Here is a 17549-nt window from a genome sequence, read left to right on the forward strand (position 1 = left end):
TTTCGAGCCTAGCGGACGAATCGACATACGTCAGCTTGGCAATGACGTAGGGCGATCGTGACGACTGACTTGGTAACTTGTAACTTTTCTCGCATGCATCAGCTTTTTTCTAGCATGCAGATCCCAATGCGTGTGTTGCGATGATGAGAAAGGACAGAGACAATCACACAGCCGCCGTCTTTCTTTGCATCAGGTGAGGCCGCCTTGCATGTGTCCAATTAATATGGCGACCACATGGTCCTGCATTGGGGTCTACAGCGAGCTGTCCTCACTGGAACAGCGACTAGAGAGGGCGACACCGTCACTGCCCAGATCATGGGTCATGGGTCACCGGTCACAGGTCATGTTCACGGCGGCAAGTGGAAGGTGAAGCTGCCCGCTGTGACAGAAGCCAGACCTTTCGTCAGCTCCAGCGAGGGACAGGTCACTCTCAACGACGTGCTCTTCGGTGACGTGTGGCTGTGCTCTGGGCAGAGCAACATGGAGTCTCAAATGATGCAGGTTAGTTTCTAAACATCACTTGATTGTTAAAGTTTCTCTGTAATGAAGAGTCCATGAGGAGTAAAATACATCAAGAAACACACAGATTTTTGTTGATGTATCCAAGAGATTTCTTACTTTAAAGCTGCAGATAACTTGCAGAATGCTACAGATGAGAAAATCTTGTAGTGTAAGTCATTTTTAATTCTCCCGGCGCTGTTACAATGTATATCAGGTGATGAAAACTCCAACGCTGAAATTCAGAAAGCCACTCAGTTCACGTCGATTCGCTTCTTCAAAGCTCTGTACCAGAAATCGAACACACCTCTGGACACCCTGCAGGTCACCCTGCCATGGAGTCTCCCAACCCCCCGTATGTAACACGCGACTTGGTGCAATAGTCACAAGCAGAGCAAAGATAGGGTTAACTATAATGACAATGACAATTCTTTATTAGCTAATAGACCACAAGAGTTGGAGGGAGGGAACTGTTGTGGGAGCAGGCCTAACCCTAGGATATCGACTGGTCTAACGGGATTTCTGTATTAAAAGGAGGTATAACTCGAACGCTACTGATCCACCTCTCGTTCATACCCCCATGGTCCTCTCAGACTTGTTTTAAAGAGCTAAATATTAATTAATTTCATTTTTTCTGTATGCCACATATTTTCTCTGCTGTCACGTCGAATAAGAAAGAATGATATGTAGATAGATATTTGTGCAAAGGTTACTATGTCACGTGAACTTCATGTAATGATTTATTACATCTTTAAAGTTTTCATCAGTTGACTACGAGGAGGATAAATGTGGTAATGATTCACAGAAGTTGATGCAAAGTGTATAATAGTGCAAGTAACTGATAACTTTTGGGGGATAGACAGTGCTGGCTGTTCGCGGAGTACCTGCAGCCTCACCTGAAGTATCTAATCGGCCTCGTTGAAGCAACTTGGGGAGGCCAGGGCTGATGTGCACAAGCGAACTTAAATTTCTTACTTAAGTTGGCCGACTTAACCGCAAACTTTACTCAGCTGAGTTCGCTGCTGGCGAGAATTCTCATCGGTGTGCACAAGCGGACTCAACTGCTTGCTTACTTAAGAAATGGGTCAAGACAGTGACCTCTCGTCCTTTTCGGAATTGCCCGGGAATTCTCTCGCGTCACTGGCTATTTATAGACAAACAGCCAATCAACAGTCGCTTTGTTCGTGTGTTACGCTTTTATGTTTGGTCTTGTTCAGTCTTTTCAACCACGATACTATCTTTTGAGATCGAGGTATTTGCCTGAAAAAATGGAAACAATTATCAAAAAAAAAAAAAAAACCTACGTAAAAGACTGTATAAAATTAAAACTACGATAGCAAGCTTGCTAAAATAAGAATGTTGTACAAAATATGATTAAAGAGACAGTTAATTAACTCCATTAGGGAGAGTAGCAATACTTATAAGTCCTTAATTTTATCAAAACTAGTACACCTTTGGTTACTACTACTGACCCTCCAGACTTTGTTATAAATGACATACAGAAATCTATCTTTAGGTTTGTATGGAATGGAAAAAAAATGATAAAATTAATAGAAAAATATCCAGGCTGGAGGCATGGCATACTGATGTTAAAACTTATATGAATGCGTTAAAATTATCATGGCTGCAGAAAATAAAGAAAAGTAACCACAACTGGAAAAAAAATATTCTGTCTACACATAAAATAATAGGTTATTGGACAAACTGGGCCTGCAGTTTACCACTATATTAATGCAAAAAAGCTTCTGGATGGATATACTAAAAGCATACAGGATTTTTGGAGAGAATATAGTGTGTGATAAACATGAAATTTTGTCAGAACCTATCTTTCGTAACGATAGAATAACAATTGGGAATAAGCCAATTCTATATAGAAGATGGGTGGAGAAAGATGTATACTCAAACACTTGACAGAATGAAAGAGGAAACTTGCTATCATATCAAGCTGTTAAAAATAAATATGATGTTAACATTGACTTTGTCTCTTTTAATGGTTGCATAAAGGCCATAAAACATACATAAACTTAAATAGAAGGAATAAAACAGATTTATCTCCTTCTACATATGACACAAACAAAACTCTGAGAATAATTCGAATAATACAGAACGGAGCAAGACCATATTATGATAAAATATTATCTAACGCATGTATACCAAACTGTTGCTTTCACTGGGATAAAAGGATAAATAGAAATGTTGATTGGCATGTTTTATTTAAAGCAATGGCTAATATAAAAGATATTAAATTAAAACGGCTTCAAAAAATGGTCAAATTTAAAAGCCAGGGTGGTCGATGTCCTGTAATAAATCGCACAGGTACACGATATCGACTCGCCGAAAGCGACATCGAGCGTAGAGTTCAGCGTCGTCATACAGGTCACATTGTTTGTGTTTTATGCCGTGCCAGCAACTAGGGCTACATCACGGATCATACAGGTCAAAAGGATTGTGTCTGTCACCAAACACACGTTCCCTCCTCAAATGTCTTCTTGTCATCATTCTAAAGCACAGTCATCTCGCTGCCATCTTCTGTCACTCTTCACGCGAAGAAATCAGAAATGTGCTAACTTAAGTCGCCCGACTCGGCTAAGTAAGGGTTTATACCAGGGGGAGGGCAGTCTTAAAGTTGAGTAAGAAATTTTGTACTTAGCGGACTTGAGTTGTCTTGTGCACACCGAATTACTGTACTTAAAGTTGAGTCAGCCAACTTAAGCTTAAGTTCATGTTTAAGTTCGCTTGTGCACACCAGCCCTGGTCTCCCCTGAAGCTGTTCACGCCTGTCCCGCTGTACACCATTCACAACCGGAACAGTAAGAGTTTGGTCCCTTTTTTTGTACCTTCTTCTCACTCTCAGTTTACAAACGATGTTTAAATTTATCGGTAGTACGAACATAGCATTTAAGTTTTGTATTATATCCATAATAATTTATACTTTATTATATATATGTAAAATGACACCAGTAATGTCACCACTCCCATGCTTTTCTTGATCTTGTCCTGAGTGTCCTGGACGTAACTTTTTTAAACTCCATTTTGTGCTAACCGTCCTAGCTGCTTTACTACGAAACGCTCCCAGCAAGGTGTTGTAAGGACAGAACGAGCTCTCAGCGAGAACCAATGATCTGTGCATACTACAAAATTAAATTTAACAGTAGAGAAACCCGTAAAACTTTTAGTTTCATAATTACAGCTTGCAAAGAGATGTGTATAGTGGGACTATTTTTCTTTGATATCACTACGCGAGTGGGTGTTTGATCGTCTGCTAAAGAGTAACTACAAGTCAAATTTAAATAAAAAAACATGAAAAAGCTAAACACATACAACTCATGCTTTATTTTTGGTTTTGATAAAAAAAATACCACGAAATTGTCTGCTAATCCATTCAGCAACACTAAAAATCCCAGCGTCTGCATACCTCGCTGGGAGTTCGATTCTTGAGGAGAGGTCCTATCTTGCTACACCCGCTAGTATTGCGACAAGGGAACTAATTCTTGTTCAGCTACTAATGTTCTGAGGAACATTAATTGTGCCAGTTTGTGTTTCCTTTGGAGATAACTGTTGTTCTGTTACAGTGTCAGACATAAAAAAAAATTACGGGAAAAAAGTATGTTCAAGTTAATTTAAAACTTTTACTTTATTTAACTACTTTACTTTAGGATGGTCCGCGATGCAGTGATCTTGGTTGTTATGGACGCCATGATGTCTATAGGCATCTACTACGAAACGAGAAAAACAAAAACAAAACAAAACACAAAACACATAGCCCTAAACCTAACCTAAACCATAAACTCATCACAAACCCTAACCCAAACTATAATCCTAATTTCAGCTTCTTTTTCAAGTTTATTAAAAAGTGTCGGCATCGTTGGCCATCCTAAAATAAAACTGTACTTATAGAGTTTAACACGTGCGAGTTCAGGCACTCGCAATCAAGTATAGAAAAAGAATGATGATAACTATTATTTATTGTAACATAAAAACATTATATTGAAGTTTGCTTAGTGCATACAGCCGAGTAAATAACAGTATAAATGATAAAAATATTAAACTGTGGTGGTGTTTTATTAGCTAATATATATATTCTTTTATTTAAAGTAGAATAACTTCATACTGCTTCTTTAACTTGCACACTACAAATTGCTACTGACTTTATTTGTCTCGAAAGCATTTTAACATGTGTGTATGTATATATGTGCCAAAAGATTTATATTATGCATGCACACACACACACACTAAAGATATATATATATCCTTCACCCCTCACTCATCCTTTAATTATATGCAAATTTCTCTCTCCCTTCTTTTCTCTTCTGTCTCTCTCTCACCCACACACATATCCATGTATGCATGCACATAGAAACAATCAAGGCGGAAGACATAACATGTTTTGCAACAGAAATAAAATGAGTGTGATGGTTCAAGACACCATAAGCTCACTTAATTAGCATTGTGGGCTTGATTCAAAATGCATTTGGAAAATTATTTACCTCTGTTAAGGAAAAAGATCTGTAGTAACACAAGACAAAAAAAAAATACCATAAAAACCATTTTAAGAGGGTAAAGTTCCTGTTCATTTAACAGTGCACTTATTCTGAAAAGAAAATGCATCTGCATTGATCCTTGCAGGAAACAGGAAAGTTAACTAATGTGAGAGATAAAATAAATGGTTTTATACCCTAAATGCTGAATACTCAATCTAAAGAAACAGACCTCACATGACCAAGCACTGTACATAAATGACAATTCAATGCAAGAACCAGTTTCTAAGCTCTATACAAGGGTTTTAGTCAGCTAGCTGCAAAATAATAATACACCTTTGATAAGTAAAATAACACTGGCAGATTTTAGGTGCACAGAAACCACAGATGGCAAATCTTTGGAGTTGTCAGTAAGAGCAGTGAGCATTAATTTTTATTTAGTTTATTTCCCAGTCAATTTTAAACTCAAGTGTGTGAAAATTTGACATCTTTATGAAGTTTTATATTGGATATGTACTATCACTTTGTATTCTCTTTAAGTCTGAGTATCCAATATATTACACTACTCAAATAACTGTTTAGATTGCAGTCACAGTAAGAGAGAGAACTATAATATGTAAAGCACCTGTCAATTCAGGGCTGGCAACAACATTTGTCGAGAGATGAATTCAGTAATAGCTAATAGATTTTGATATATTGAATGGAAACAGAGTTGTCTCCTCAATGTTCAAAGGTAGAAATCTTTTTTTCATACAACAGCATTAATTATTCAGTAATTAAAGATGCAGTATAATAGATTGTGATAAATGTTAATTTTATAAGCCATTTCCAGAAGCAAGGGGAAAATAGAATGGCAATGAGACTGTCAGTGATTAAGTATTTCTTTACCATCTACAGATGAAAACAGGATCTTACGGTTGGGTTTTTTTTCCATGGTGTAATATAATTGAAATATATTTGTGAGAAAAGAAGTCATAATTTTTTTTTAATAGAAATCATACTTTCCTCTTCTGTAACTCACTTCTTGAAAATGGGCAGGAGCCATGCAATGGGAAAAAAAAATTTCTTTTGCCTGGCAACTCTTGAAGATCTTGGCAGCACCCACTTAACTTTTGATAAATGTCCATCAAGAAAGAGAGGCCTGGACCAGTTGACCCAAGGGTGCCATTCAGAAGCTTAGAGTCAATTATTGTCACTTATCACATTGCTTGTCTCAGGATCAAATAGTCTCATTTCGGTCAAGGCAATGGGAGATTGGGCTGGAGAGGTGAAAGGGAATGGTTATCCTAGAGAGTGTGGCATGTTCCAAATGCTCAAGCCCAGGTGCATAACAGCCACAAACTGGAGCAGCATAGTGTCTGAGAAACTTTCTCTTAGCATTCTTTTCTTGAAAATTTATTTATGCCCTTGTGGAATGTGTTAGTGTGTAACACACTATATGCATCCCTTTCTTTCAGAGGTGGTGTGAATCACATTTGTTGCTCATCATTTCTTTTATCTTTATTTACACTCTTTTTGTGAGTGATATTTTGTTATTGGTGTGACATACAAAGTATTTAGACATGGAAAACTGGCATCTTGATAAAGTGGATGTTAAACTTCAGCCTGGAATACCGGTAAGATTTTATTTGCCATGCCACTGACAGTTTTTTCATTATATAAGATAATGCTAGCAAAAAAGTATGTGTTTGCACTGTGACAATCCCATTTTCATAGTGGCTGATGGACATGAAATGGCTTTGAAATGACACATCACTTTTGTTATTTCTCATGATTTTCACTTTTTCTAATGGTCATAAGGTATTATGATAAAAAGTGTATTCACCACAACAACAAAAAATGTTTTTTTCTCAACTAGAAATAGATGTGTCTTCTGCTGGAATCAACAGTCATAAAAAAACTAAACTGATGAGCAAATGCTTAATAAAAATGAACATATTTTATTGCCCTTTTGCTGTTTACAATCAACTATGGTCAGTATCATAGTTATTTTTTTGTGAGTCTAAACTGTATTGGTCCAGCTATGTGGTGGATGGCATTATCTCAGTGGACATTTCATACTTTTCAGGATTCCATCAAAATGTCTCAGCTTCAAAATCTACTCCATGATGCCCTAATAGCCACAGAGAATGTCCAGCAGTGTGCTATTATCCGGCGCAAGGACAACATGGTTCGAGCTTCATCGGTCGGTTTCAATGTAAGTGCATTATGTGGTGCAAGATTTGATTGGCCTCTGGGTGGTCAATTTTTGCTAACTGGCTTATACATGCTTAAGACAATTCTCCTTCCAAAAATTGCTCTGTGCTTGTTTAATTAAAAATAACGATGATAACTGAGATTAGGAATGTTTGTGTGTGTGTGTGTGTGTGTGTCCTATATGCTTACAGCCATATCAAGATCAGATACAGATGCTTCAGGATGCTTTCAAAAATCCACCACAGACACGAGAGGAAGGCCTGTACTTTGATGATAAACAGTACAAATGTGTTCGCGCTGACAAAAATTCTATTTATGCAAAGTGTGTAAGTGTGATATTTTGTAAACATCTAAGAATATATTATATCATTTACCCTTTAGGAAAATTCTCAATAAATGAGAAAGTTTGATGAAGTAGCTGTGAATAAAAATAAAACCATCACGCGCATGTTCACTTAAGTGGGTGGATGAAATAACACACTCACAAACACATATATAACAGAATGAGGAAATAAGTACAATAGAGGAAAAGTTACTGAAAACAGAGTTCACATTAACATGTGTTCATCCCACCAGCGCTTTGTGCATTCATTTACTGGGAGAGGCTGTATTCTGTTTCTGAAAATCAAACTTTTTCTTGCAAGAATTGGTATTTTGCTTATTAATATTGATTTAATCATGGATGCAAATGACCTCATAAACTTTCTGAATGTTGCATGAAGAATCATTGCCATCAGGAAAATGGTTACGTGTATTTCAGACAATTTGACAGAAACACTTCATTAACGTGGTAAGCAATACTGTTGAGTTGATGTGTCATTGATGTCCCTAGTAGATAATGTGGCATATTCCTTATACAGGGCAAAAAAGGACTGATTCTGGTGAAAACTTTGTCTCTTCTTCTGGTGGCAACATATACAGAAAACATGTTCCCAGGTGTATGTGTAGAAGCTGTGGAGAAGCTGGGTGAGATTCTTCAACTTTGAAAAAACTAGTATTTTAGTATTGAATATTCTGAATAATATTTAACAATGGTGTCTCCATATGAGGCAATTTAAAAAAGGAATGTACATGTAGGGGGTTCCATAGCCTGCTAGCTTTAGGGGCAGTGAACTCTATAGTTGAATGTGAGAAGGGAATGTCATGTGAAGGGTGGAGTTCAGCTCTGTCGATCCACACTTCCCCCAATCCCTCCTCCTTCCTTCATATACACAGTACCAATATATATTATTGGTGGGCATGGAGACTTTTAGAGTCAAAGAGATGCACTAAGCAACAGAGACTGTCCTCTCTCCAGGCCATTTTCAAAGTGTAGCTGTTTTAATATGCCTTAAGCTTTTGTTAAAATATTAAACAAAAGGATGACTATTGCTTACAGATTTTCAAGCAAGATTTATCTAACCATCACGAAAAAAAAAAGAAGTCTGTCCATAAAGAAATAAGAATGAAATTCCATTGTTTTGTAGGGCTTATGCATGGGGATGATGGTTCAAGTCAATGAGATTTCAGATAAATAGGTTCGGCTTCGATGGCATTCTAGCATTTGCAGTGGATTCACATTTATTTTATTAAAAATCTTAAGTGCTTCATCACAAAAACAATGCAAGCAAATTTGGAGCAAGGATTCATCATTACCACACACTAAGTTACAATTCACTGGCTGTGGGAGAATTTTAGAATGAAAAAAAATTCCAGTCCATTTTATTCACCCTATATTCCCAAGTCGGCTCCATGTGATCTGTCATTTCTTTCCAGACAGATCTCTGCCACTTATTATACTTAGAGCCAGTCATAACATCATAACTATTGAATAAAACTTATCATCTCCTTAGGAAAATGCAACTGGTAGCAAGGTAAAAAGATGAGCATAGATTAATAATATGCAGATGATATAAAATGGCAATGTTACTCTAAAACAAGCAAAAGGAAAGCAGGTAATAAAGGGGACTTTGTGGTATCATTTACAAATACCTAAGACTAGCATCAGTTTCTAAAACTCCCAAAACTTATCTTGCTCTCTATGTCATAGCTAAACCAAGAGTCCCAATAATTAGATGTCAGCTTTGTTACTGCATAACATCAGCAGACTCTTTTCTATTAATGATGCGTCTTATTATTTTACAGCTGACTACTTCAAAGAGAAAGGAAAGTGACGAAATGGAATTCATTTAAACAATGAAACTTAACCATCTCATGGATGAGTGACCAGACCAGTGGTAGGTTAGCACTACAATTAACTTTCACACTGAAAAGGTTTCACACCCTGAACCTTTTCACTTTTTAGAACCGTCTACTTCAGAATAAATACATTCTTATAACACTATATTCTGGTGCATATCCACTGCTGTTTTTCAGGAAGAAACTTATTAAGGTCTTTAATTATTATTTTTTCCTGTTTGGGTACAACTTTGTTTACTCATAACCCAGAAATTAATTGAATCGTGCTAATGACCACAGGCACACATAGCTATTAAGTTTGAGTATGTGCTAGTGGCAGGAGTAAAAAAAGTGTATGCATAGTGCACACACATGAATGCGTGAGATGCAGGTGCATGAATTGTGTACAGAAATGAATCTTATATGTAAAAGTCTATAGTACATTGAGTGAAGAAAGGGAATGAATTCAGTCTACAAAAGTCTATTAAATCAATGCGTTGTTGCCCCAACAAGAAGCCACATTATCATTAGTGAACATTTTGTTGCTGTTCTCTGCTGGGACGAAAAATATTTGTTCTTGTTGGCACCATCTTGGACCACTTTTTCCTTGTCACGTCATGGCTGCTGTCTAGTGTTAACTCCACCATGTCATACCACATGGAGTATTTATGGTCAAGTCTACTACTGATAAAATGTGTGTATAAGAAGCTCTGAAGTTTCTGAACCTAGCATATGCTCATTCCAGAACAAAGACTGCTGATACCAGTTCTGTGCATTTCATCTCTTCTACTGTTTTGGGGTTTACGTGGTGTTTGGTGACTGTTAGTTGCTTTTTGCTGCATTTGCCTGCCAGTTCTCTGAACCTGAGCCCCCTTTTTTCGTCTTCATCGTCTGTCTCAAATGTCTTAACTATGCCATCTTGACCCCTGAATTTTCCTTTGCTGATTTTGAATCACCACTACCCTGCAGGTTTTCATCACTTTCTGCTGTAGGTATGGTCCATTTTCTTTGGGTCTTCGCCACCTCACCCACCCACTAGTTTACATTCTGGATCTACACGAGTCAAGAAGTGCAGAGTTGATTTTCTGATCTCTTACCTACAGTCCTGCCTCCTACATCTATTTTCTTCACTGCCACTGTGTTGATGCAACCTCCGTGATAGTTATATGTGCGCCATCAATGAACAACTTCATGTTAGTTGTGCTAATATTCCTACTGATACTACAGCCACAAATCACAGCTGCAAGTTGTGATGGCATTCACCTTAAAAACACAATAAACTCTTTGTTTTCAGACTATTATTATGTCTGTGTGTTTTCTTCTCTGTAATACAGGTTGCTCGAGTGCTCAGACTTTTCCAGCAGTCAGCATATATATCCTACAAAATTTTACTCTTACTACATTCTTATTTCTTATTATATGATTTACCGCTTATTTTAAATCATCTTTGATAATATTATCTGCATGCCATTCATCACTAAATGATGAACATTTGAAGCAGGTCTTTTAGTAATGGCTTTTAATGATTACATGGATCTGTTGATACAGTGAGAAAGGCTGTACTCTTCCAGACCTGCAAATGTGGCATGTACATAAAGTGATGTTTATTTTTCTTTGCATTATCTGCATTTTGTCTACAATTTTCCAGTGCCTTAACAAATGAAACACATCTCTCACCTTGAGCGAGTAAAGCTATACCTAATTATCACCCAAGTAACAAAAGGTTAAATTTCAAAAATTGCATGATGTAAAAATAAAAGCATTTTTAAGATTTATGATAAAAACAAACCATCAACTACTGCAAATGATTTTTCTTCACTTCTTATTTGTTGCATATGCACACCTGCAAGACAGAAAATGGATGAAGAAAATATTTATTAGCTAGTTTTATAATGTATAACTCTGCTAGGATATAAAATGTTTTATTCAAACTTCTGGTTGTTGACTAGAAGGGCAAGCTTTTTTTTTTCGCCTTAAGGCAAGAGATGTGTTCTGTCAAGCCATATTAATGTTGAAGGACCTAATACGATTCAGGCTGAATAAATATTAATGCAAGGTACATGGGGTACAACAAAATGCTGACGAAAAGAAATCATAACCAAATTGAATACCCACAATAATTTCTGTCAGCGATGATCAATTTTGGGTGTAAATACATATTAATGCTTTAGGACTGAATAGCTTATGCATACAGCTATTCAAGTATACAAAATAAAACAAAATTACTGACCTAAACATACAGAAGTGACATGAGAAATGCATATATCCTTGACGATGGTGTAGTTAATGTAGATTAGTAAAGATAACAACATGAGGTATAAGAACAGAGGTATCAACACAAAGAGATATGACAGCACAGCCTAATTCTGGGACAAGTTTTGACCGTATGGGCTTAGTAAATGATTGGACTACTAATATTATCTACACCGTGAAACCAATGACTTTTAGCGTAACAAGTTGGCACATAATTACACTATTTTTGACATGATCTAATTTTTATTTTTTTTAAATTCCTATTTATAAAAATTCATTATCATTTTATGCACAGAAACTATGCATGAATACAAACTAATCCCTAAGCTTGGGTCTAGTTTTAACAATCATATTTAGACCAGCGTAAAAGCAAACCTTTCTGAAAAACTGAAGAGCTATGTTAACTGTATAATCTCACCTCCACATGGAGAAATGCTCTCTACAAATTCAATTATTACTTTTAGGGTGAGATCTGAACAGTATAATGTAACATGTACAAGGTTTTTGCTAAGGATTAAAAGTAAAAATCATGTACACAGAATTAAGTAAAGCACCAGTGGTTATAAAATGGAAAGGGGAGAGAGACTAAAGGTACAAGAAGGTTCATAGAATAGAAGAAGCCATCCTAATAATGTTTACAAAACCTATATAGCACCATACTCAACACAACAACAGTTGTTGCTGTTGTTGCAGTGTGTACATGAAATCCAGCAAGCTTCTTCAACCAAACTTTTTTTAAAGTCAAAAACAAAAAACAAAACAATCAACAAAACAACAAAAACTAATAGGGTCTGTGCTATAAACATGTTTGTAGAATTGCTATTTCTTCTACTACTTCTAGAAGAGATTACACATATTGTGACAATTAGGAATTTTCAAGTTGAAACTAAATTTCTTTTCTAAATTCTAAGTCTGAGTGCTAAAGTGTAATCTACCTTTTTAAATTGCCGAAGGGCATTTTATTGCAAAATGAAAAAAAAAAAGACTTGCAATAACCCCAAAACAATGACACATCAAAGTATATGATCTGCAGCTTGATCAGTGTAAGAGATTAAGTACTGAGAACTTCAAAGGCTGACTAGTTTTTTTCTGAAAGAACAAAATGGCCATTGCTTTCCAATCAGCTTGAGTCAAAAATCAAAATTGTAGCACAACTTCTGAAGCTTTTTACAAAGCTGATCAAGCTGACTGGGGTTTCAAATTTCTCAAACTTTGCCAGCTGTGCTTAGGCACTGTTGGCTGTTCATTCAATCTAGCATGGGAGATGAGGATGAGGGTGGTTTCAACACACTTCTTCAGAACATATCAAAAGTCATAGGCACTTCTTCCTGGTGTCCCATCAGGGTGCTTTTTGCAAACTTTAAGCATGCCTGACAACATCAATCAACTGCAACTTCTGCAATATCAAGATCTACTAAACAAGTAAAAAGTGGAGAAATGATGTCAGCATAGCCTTGATCTTGAGCGTCATTAAAAATGACCTACAATTAAAACTCTATTAACAATTAAGTTCCCAAGAACTTGTGCGCCCTATAACACATATGGTGTCTGTAAAACCTTCTAGCCTGGGATTTTACAATATGAGTACAGCAGGATCCATACCTGCAGCCTGGAAATTAGTTACCACAATGACTGACAAACTATGCTGACCGGCAAAGTCTTTTATCATTTACATCCATTTTTCTTTTCGCAGATGGAATATTGTTAAACTACTTTTAATTTGTCACTTATTTTCCAGCCATATAAATAGGGAGGTAGCTGGGAAGTCTTTGTTTTACTATCTCCAACAAAAGTACTTTATGTAACACAAGCCATGATGCACTTGGTAAATGGTCAGTACAAATATATTAGAAGAGTTACACATATAATGACAAAACATGATGGAAGCCTGGCACTGAAGTACTTAGCAATCCTCTCTTCATATTTCCATATAACAGGAAGATGAATGCAGATGCCAGTGTGAGGGGTAGGAAATGTAAAAACTTTGAATTTTTTTTCAGTACACCCACTGTGAAGACAACATGCATTTCTTGTGGCATTCATACAACTACAGCTACTGTAATCCATTTTAATTTTTTAAAACTTAAGACGATGAAAAATGTGAAAGGCACAGTAAAGTAACAAAAATCTTCCCCAGATATCTTTACTCATCTTGCTTCTATGCTATTATTCGATTATATTTAAAATATCATTTTGTTCTCAAATTTAAAGTTTTTGCACTCTAAATTTATAATGTACTTCTGGTTTCATTATAAACAAGTAAAAATCATAAAACGAAACTAGGGACCCTGGAAGCCCAGAGGTTGAGGGTGAGGACTGATGTTTTATGCTGAGCCAGCAACTAAGGCTATATTGTAGCCAGCCCTGTAAACAGATGACATATGCTGAGAAATGAACAACATGCCCAAGACGAGAGCTGAACCCAGGACAGCCAAACCACACTGTATTGGTGACAGGTGCTAACCACTGCGCCATCAGAGCTCCCACAAGAGGAACTGGGTAGGAAGGGAAAAACAAGAACAAGTTTTTTTCCTACACTATGTAACATGCAACAAATATCTTGACATGGCCACTTAATTCTGACCAAATTTATATATTAAGACAATGGTTAACAGCTAACTTCTCAGTATAACTGAATTTTCCTATTAGAAAACCTGAAAAGTTTAATTCAAATTAGGTTGTCCAACACTCCACTGGTCCCCAAACTGTATTTAATATATTAAACAAATAAGTCTGCTAACAGGTGCACATGAGACAGTGAAAGGGGAAAGAATATTTTAATCTGCACAAAATAACAAAATAAAATATCTAGATATGCTTCTTCAGTTATTCACATCACAGAGTTTCAATTAAAATTATTCTGAGCACGAAAATCTATCGGCAACTTTGGTCTGCAGATATAACTGCAATAGGGCTACAACTATCTCTCCGTAAGCAAGTTCTCATTCACAGTCATACCTTGTCAACATCAATGGGTGTTTTCAAAGTTCTCATCTGGTTAAAAAGTTTTTTTTAAGCATACAGCATTAAACAAATCTTGAGACGATAGATAAATGATTTTTTTTTCTCTTTAAAAAAAAAATAAAAACATCCAAATGAAATAAAAGTCCATTACAAAACCAGTACAAATCTAGGCATGCTGGGCCTGTTCAATCTGGGGTGGCATTAGGTTATCCAAACTGTCGCCATCCTCATCAGACCCATTAAGAGCAGCAGCAACCTGTGGAGGGATATCATTGTGTATGTGAAGCGCTGCAGTGTTGGACGCGAACTCCATTTTCCCTTTCTTGGTGGGTTTGCAGCTTTCTTCTCATAGTGGAAAATTATGTCCTGGTCAGGGGCATGGTGGACTTGAAAGCTTCTGTTTGTAGGCATCAGCAGGTACTTCCACAAGCTGTATACTCCTTAGGGATCTCAAAGCCTCGATAAGCCTGTACAAGAAAAAAAGCAACCTGTAGTGAGCTATTCTATTAGTGTGTGCTAATTTTTTAAGAGGAAACTATTGTCCATAGAAAATCTGAAGAACATAAATTTTAAATCAAAGATCCTTAATTTTTTTTTTGTGTATTACACTCTTTTTAGTTTGTCGAAGACTTCATATTTTGTGAACATATCATATCAAATTTAGCAGTTTCACTTCCCTAAGTAGTAAATACTGGTTGAAAACTACTACCAATTCTAATAGAAAAACCAAAAAACTATTTTTCTTCTTCTGATTCATTCAGATACCAACCCTTTTAGTCCTGTCAAAATAATCATTTACTCAGAATAGCACAAAAATATGACACCATATCAGCTAGCTTTAACACATTGATATACTGTAAAACACAGCAAAACAAAAAAGTGGTCTTTCTTATAGGCACATTGGAGGTGGTAAAATCAGTCTTAAGCCTTCGCATACTGACCTCACCAGCAACCCGTATGTGCTGCAAACGAGGCAGCAAAAAGCAGTCTGCAAAGGACAGGACATTGTCAACCAAAAACTTGGTATCTTCACTCTCCAAAAATTCGTTAATCTTCTTCAGCTCTGCCTTTAATCTTCTATCATCATGTCTGTCTGCCTTCTGTGAAAGGAAGGCATTGAAAGTCTGGAAAAAAAGAGTGATATTGTTACATTAATGCATTCAGAATTCACAGTCCAGTGAAATGAATAATACCAACAGCAAATACTGAATTCATCATTTACATCCCACAATTATTGCACAAAATTATGACCTTTTTCCTCGACATCACTTTCTAAATCATTTTCACATTGTAGCCTCTGTATCCAATAGCCCAACTTATTTCTTCTGACATCACCAAGGACATCCAAGAGTATTTGGGATACTTACTATTCAATGCTTTTGCCAAGACACTTCTAATCTACTCCTGGTTAGCGCTGCTGGAGGTGTATTAGTGCTTGTCTACTTTTTAAAAAAAATTTTAACAGGGTTTCTTTTCTCTACCATCTAGTGCAGGGGTGCCCAACCTACGGCCAGTGAAGGTGTCTCATGCAGGCCGCTCATTTTAACCAGACACAGCATAATTTCCTTTTTGACATCATGATTCCGGCAAAACCGCCATGTTCTGGCCTGCAAGATTTTATATCATGTCCAGTGCAGCCCTCAGGCGAAAAAAGTTGGGCACCACCAATCTAGTGTATCTGACCATCAAATCTTTTGCTAACACTTACAAGTCCCTGCAGCACTTAAAATTGTTGTCATCATTAAACACTGTGAATTTCACAACTAATCATAGTAAATAATGCTCCAAGAACTCAGTATATATCTATAATGGTGATATACTGACAGTCACAATAGCAATAACAGTGCGTAAGTAAAGGTGAATGTGTTCCCACCAAAAAATTAAAATCTATGTTAAATGTTTAAAAACTTGCTTCAGCAATTTCTTCCTGGACTTCCCAATCTGCTCTATGTCAAAGCAATATACGATAGTGATACAGCAACTACTTCACAGAATATGTGGAAGTAAGAAATCTTTCCAAGCATTATTCAGATAAATACTGCAAAAAAAACAACAAAAAAACCCCGCGGGCTATATTTCTAGTGGACAGAATATCCAAAAAGACTGCAGGAATTCCTGGTCCTATATTTAGAGCTAAAATGAAATTTTTAAAACTAACAGATTTTCAAAAGTAATCAGGAACATTTCTGAGTCAACATACAAAGTCTGGTCTACAGCTGGCTGCCAGTGGCATGTTTTAATTACGAATAATAGTCGTTATTGCTCTATATCTTTTTTTTAGTATATTTTAACTTTATAACTCATATTGCCATTACTATAATTTTAAACTACTCCTTGAAAGTAAAATGACAATACATTTGTCAAAGTTATATGCCATATATAGTGAATGTGTTAACAAGATGTTTTAGTTGGTTTCTTCTGACAGTGACCCTGAGCATTAAGCAAAGTGATAAAGCAGACACCCAGAGTTCTTCATGCACTTAACCTGTATGCTATTTTAACACATTCAAAGGAAATTTTCCAATATGCAGCAGTTCCTGTCTTAATGACCCACAGGCTGAAGGCAATAAGCTTTAAATATTTTGTTCTCAAGAAAAAATCTTACAGAAAGCTTTAAACTCCTTAAATGGCATAAAGCAGAAAGCTTTCCGTTGTACTTCCTGTACAAATGTTGGAGCATAAGGTTGTGCATATCACTGAAATAGCAACTCTTTGGAACACTGACATCAACAGTAAAATTCCTTTTACTCTTGAGATATTTAAAAAAACATCTGTATCCTCCCCTCATTCTCACAATCCTTTCCTTCATTACACATGTTTTCTGTGGTCTTACCGGGTACACATCTTGTACTGCTTCCATGGCCGCTAAATTTGGAGCATTTTTGCGCTTCAACTCCGGACAGCTTCTGTTGATGCTCTCAAAGAATGTCTCCAATGTCTCAAAACTCGTCATATTCATGTTTGAAATGTCTGCCCATTTTTTTCGGCCTGACAGCACCATGA

General features: G+C 36.4%; 2 protein-coding genes across 4 annotated transcripts; one reads left to right on the top strand and one right to left on the bottom strand.

Moving 5' to 3' along the window:
• Positions 1 to 276: 276 nt before the first annotated feature.
• On the top strand, positions 277 to 10988 carry LOC112565709 (profilin-4-like). 3 transcript variants are annotated; one of them, XR_003099479.1, is made up of 6 exons: positions 277 to 501; positions 7045 to 7173; positions 7364 to 7498; positions 8033 to 8138; positions 9297 to 9388; positions 10322 to 10988. XR_003099479.1 is itself a non-coding variant. In XM_025241365.1 (5 exons), exons 1-5 carry the CDS (start codon positions 316 to 318, stop codon positions 9323 to 9325), a joined length of 585 nt encoding a protein of 194 aa, XP_025097150.1. In that variant the 5' UTR covers positions 277 to 315; the 3' UTR covers positions 9326 to 10921. The 3 variants fall into 3 exon arrangements, 2 of the variants coding, with proteins under 2 accessions (XP_025097150.1, XP_025097151.1); XM_025241365.1 differs by having other exon boundaries at positions 9297 to 10921; XM_025241366.1 differs by lacking the exon at positions 277 to 501 and adding an exon at positions 4138 to 6592 and having other exon boundaries at positions 9297 to 10921.
• Positions 10834 to 17547, bottom strand: LOC112565997 (chloride intracellular channel protein 4-like). Its single transcript, XM_025241912.1, has 3 exons — positions 17380 to 17547; positions 15488 to 15670; positions 10834 to 15013 (listed from the first exon to the last, which is right to left on the bottom strand). The coding sequence occupies exons 1-3, from the start codon at positions 17545 to 17547 to the stop codon at positions 14957 to 14959; spliced, it is 408 nt and encodes a 135-aa protein (XP_025097697.1). The 3' UTR covers positions 10834 to 14956.
• Between the last annotated feature and the right edge of the window lie 2 nt (positions 17548 to 17549).

The sequence above is a fragment of the Pomacea canaliculata genome, linkage group LG6 (genome assembly GCF_003073045.1).
Source record: "Pomacea canaliculata isolate SZHN2017 linkage group LG6, ASM307304v1, whole genome shotgun sequence".
NCBI classification, from domain to species: Eukaryota; Metazoa; Mollusca; class Gastropoda; order Architaenioglossa; family Ampullariidae; genus Pomacea; species Pomacea canaliculata.

What these genes read in the sequence shown, in the direction of transcription:
- LOC112565709 (XM_025241365.1), top strand. Translation starts at nt 316, where the DNA reads ATGGGTCATGGGTCACCGGTCACAGGTCATGTTCACGGCGGCAAGTGG. An exon ending in TGGAGTCTCAAATGATGCAG is followed by an intron (nt 502 to 7,044) that starts GTTAGTTTCTAA and finishes CATACTTTTCAG; the next exon opens with GATTCCATCAAAATGTCTCA. An exon ending in CTTCATCGGTCGGTTTCAAT is followed by an intron (nt 7,174 to 7,363) that starts GTAAGTGCATTA and finishes ATATGCTTACAG; the next exon opens with CCATATCAAGATCAGATACA.
- LOC112565997 (XM_025241912.1), bottom strand. Translation starts at nt 17,547, where the DNA reads ATGGTGCTGTCAGGCCGAAAAAAATGGGCAGACATTTCAAACATGAAT. An exon ending in CAGTACAAGATGTGTACCCG is followed by an intron (nt 15,671 to 17,379) that starts GTAAGACCACAG and finishes CTTTTTTTCCAG; the next exon opens with ACTTTCAATGCCTTCCTTTC. An exon ending in ACATACGGGTTGCTGGTGAG is followed by an intron (nt 15,014 to 15,487) that starts GTCAGTATGCGA and finishes TTTCTTGTACAG; the next exon opens with GCTTATCGAGGCTTTGAGAT.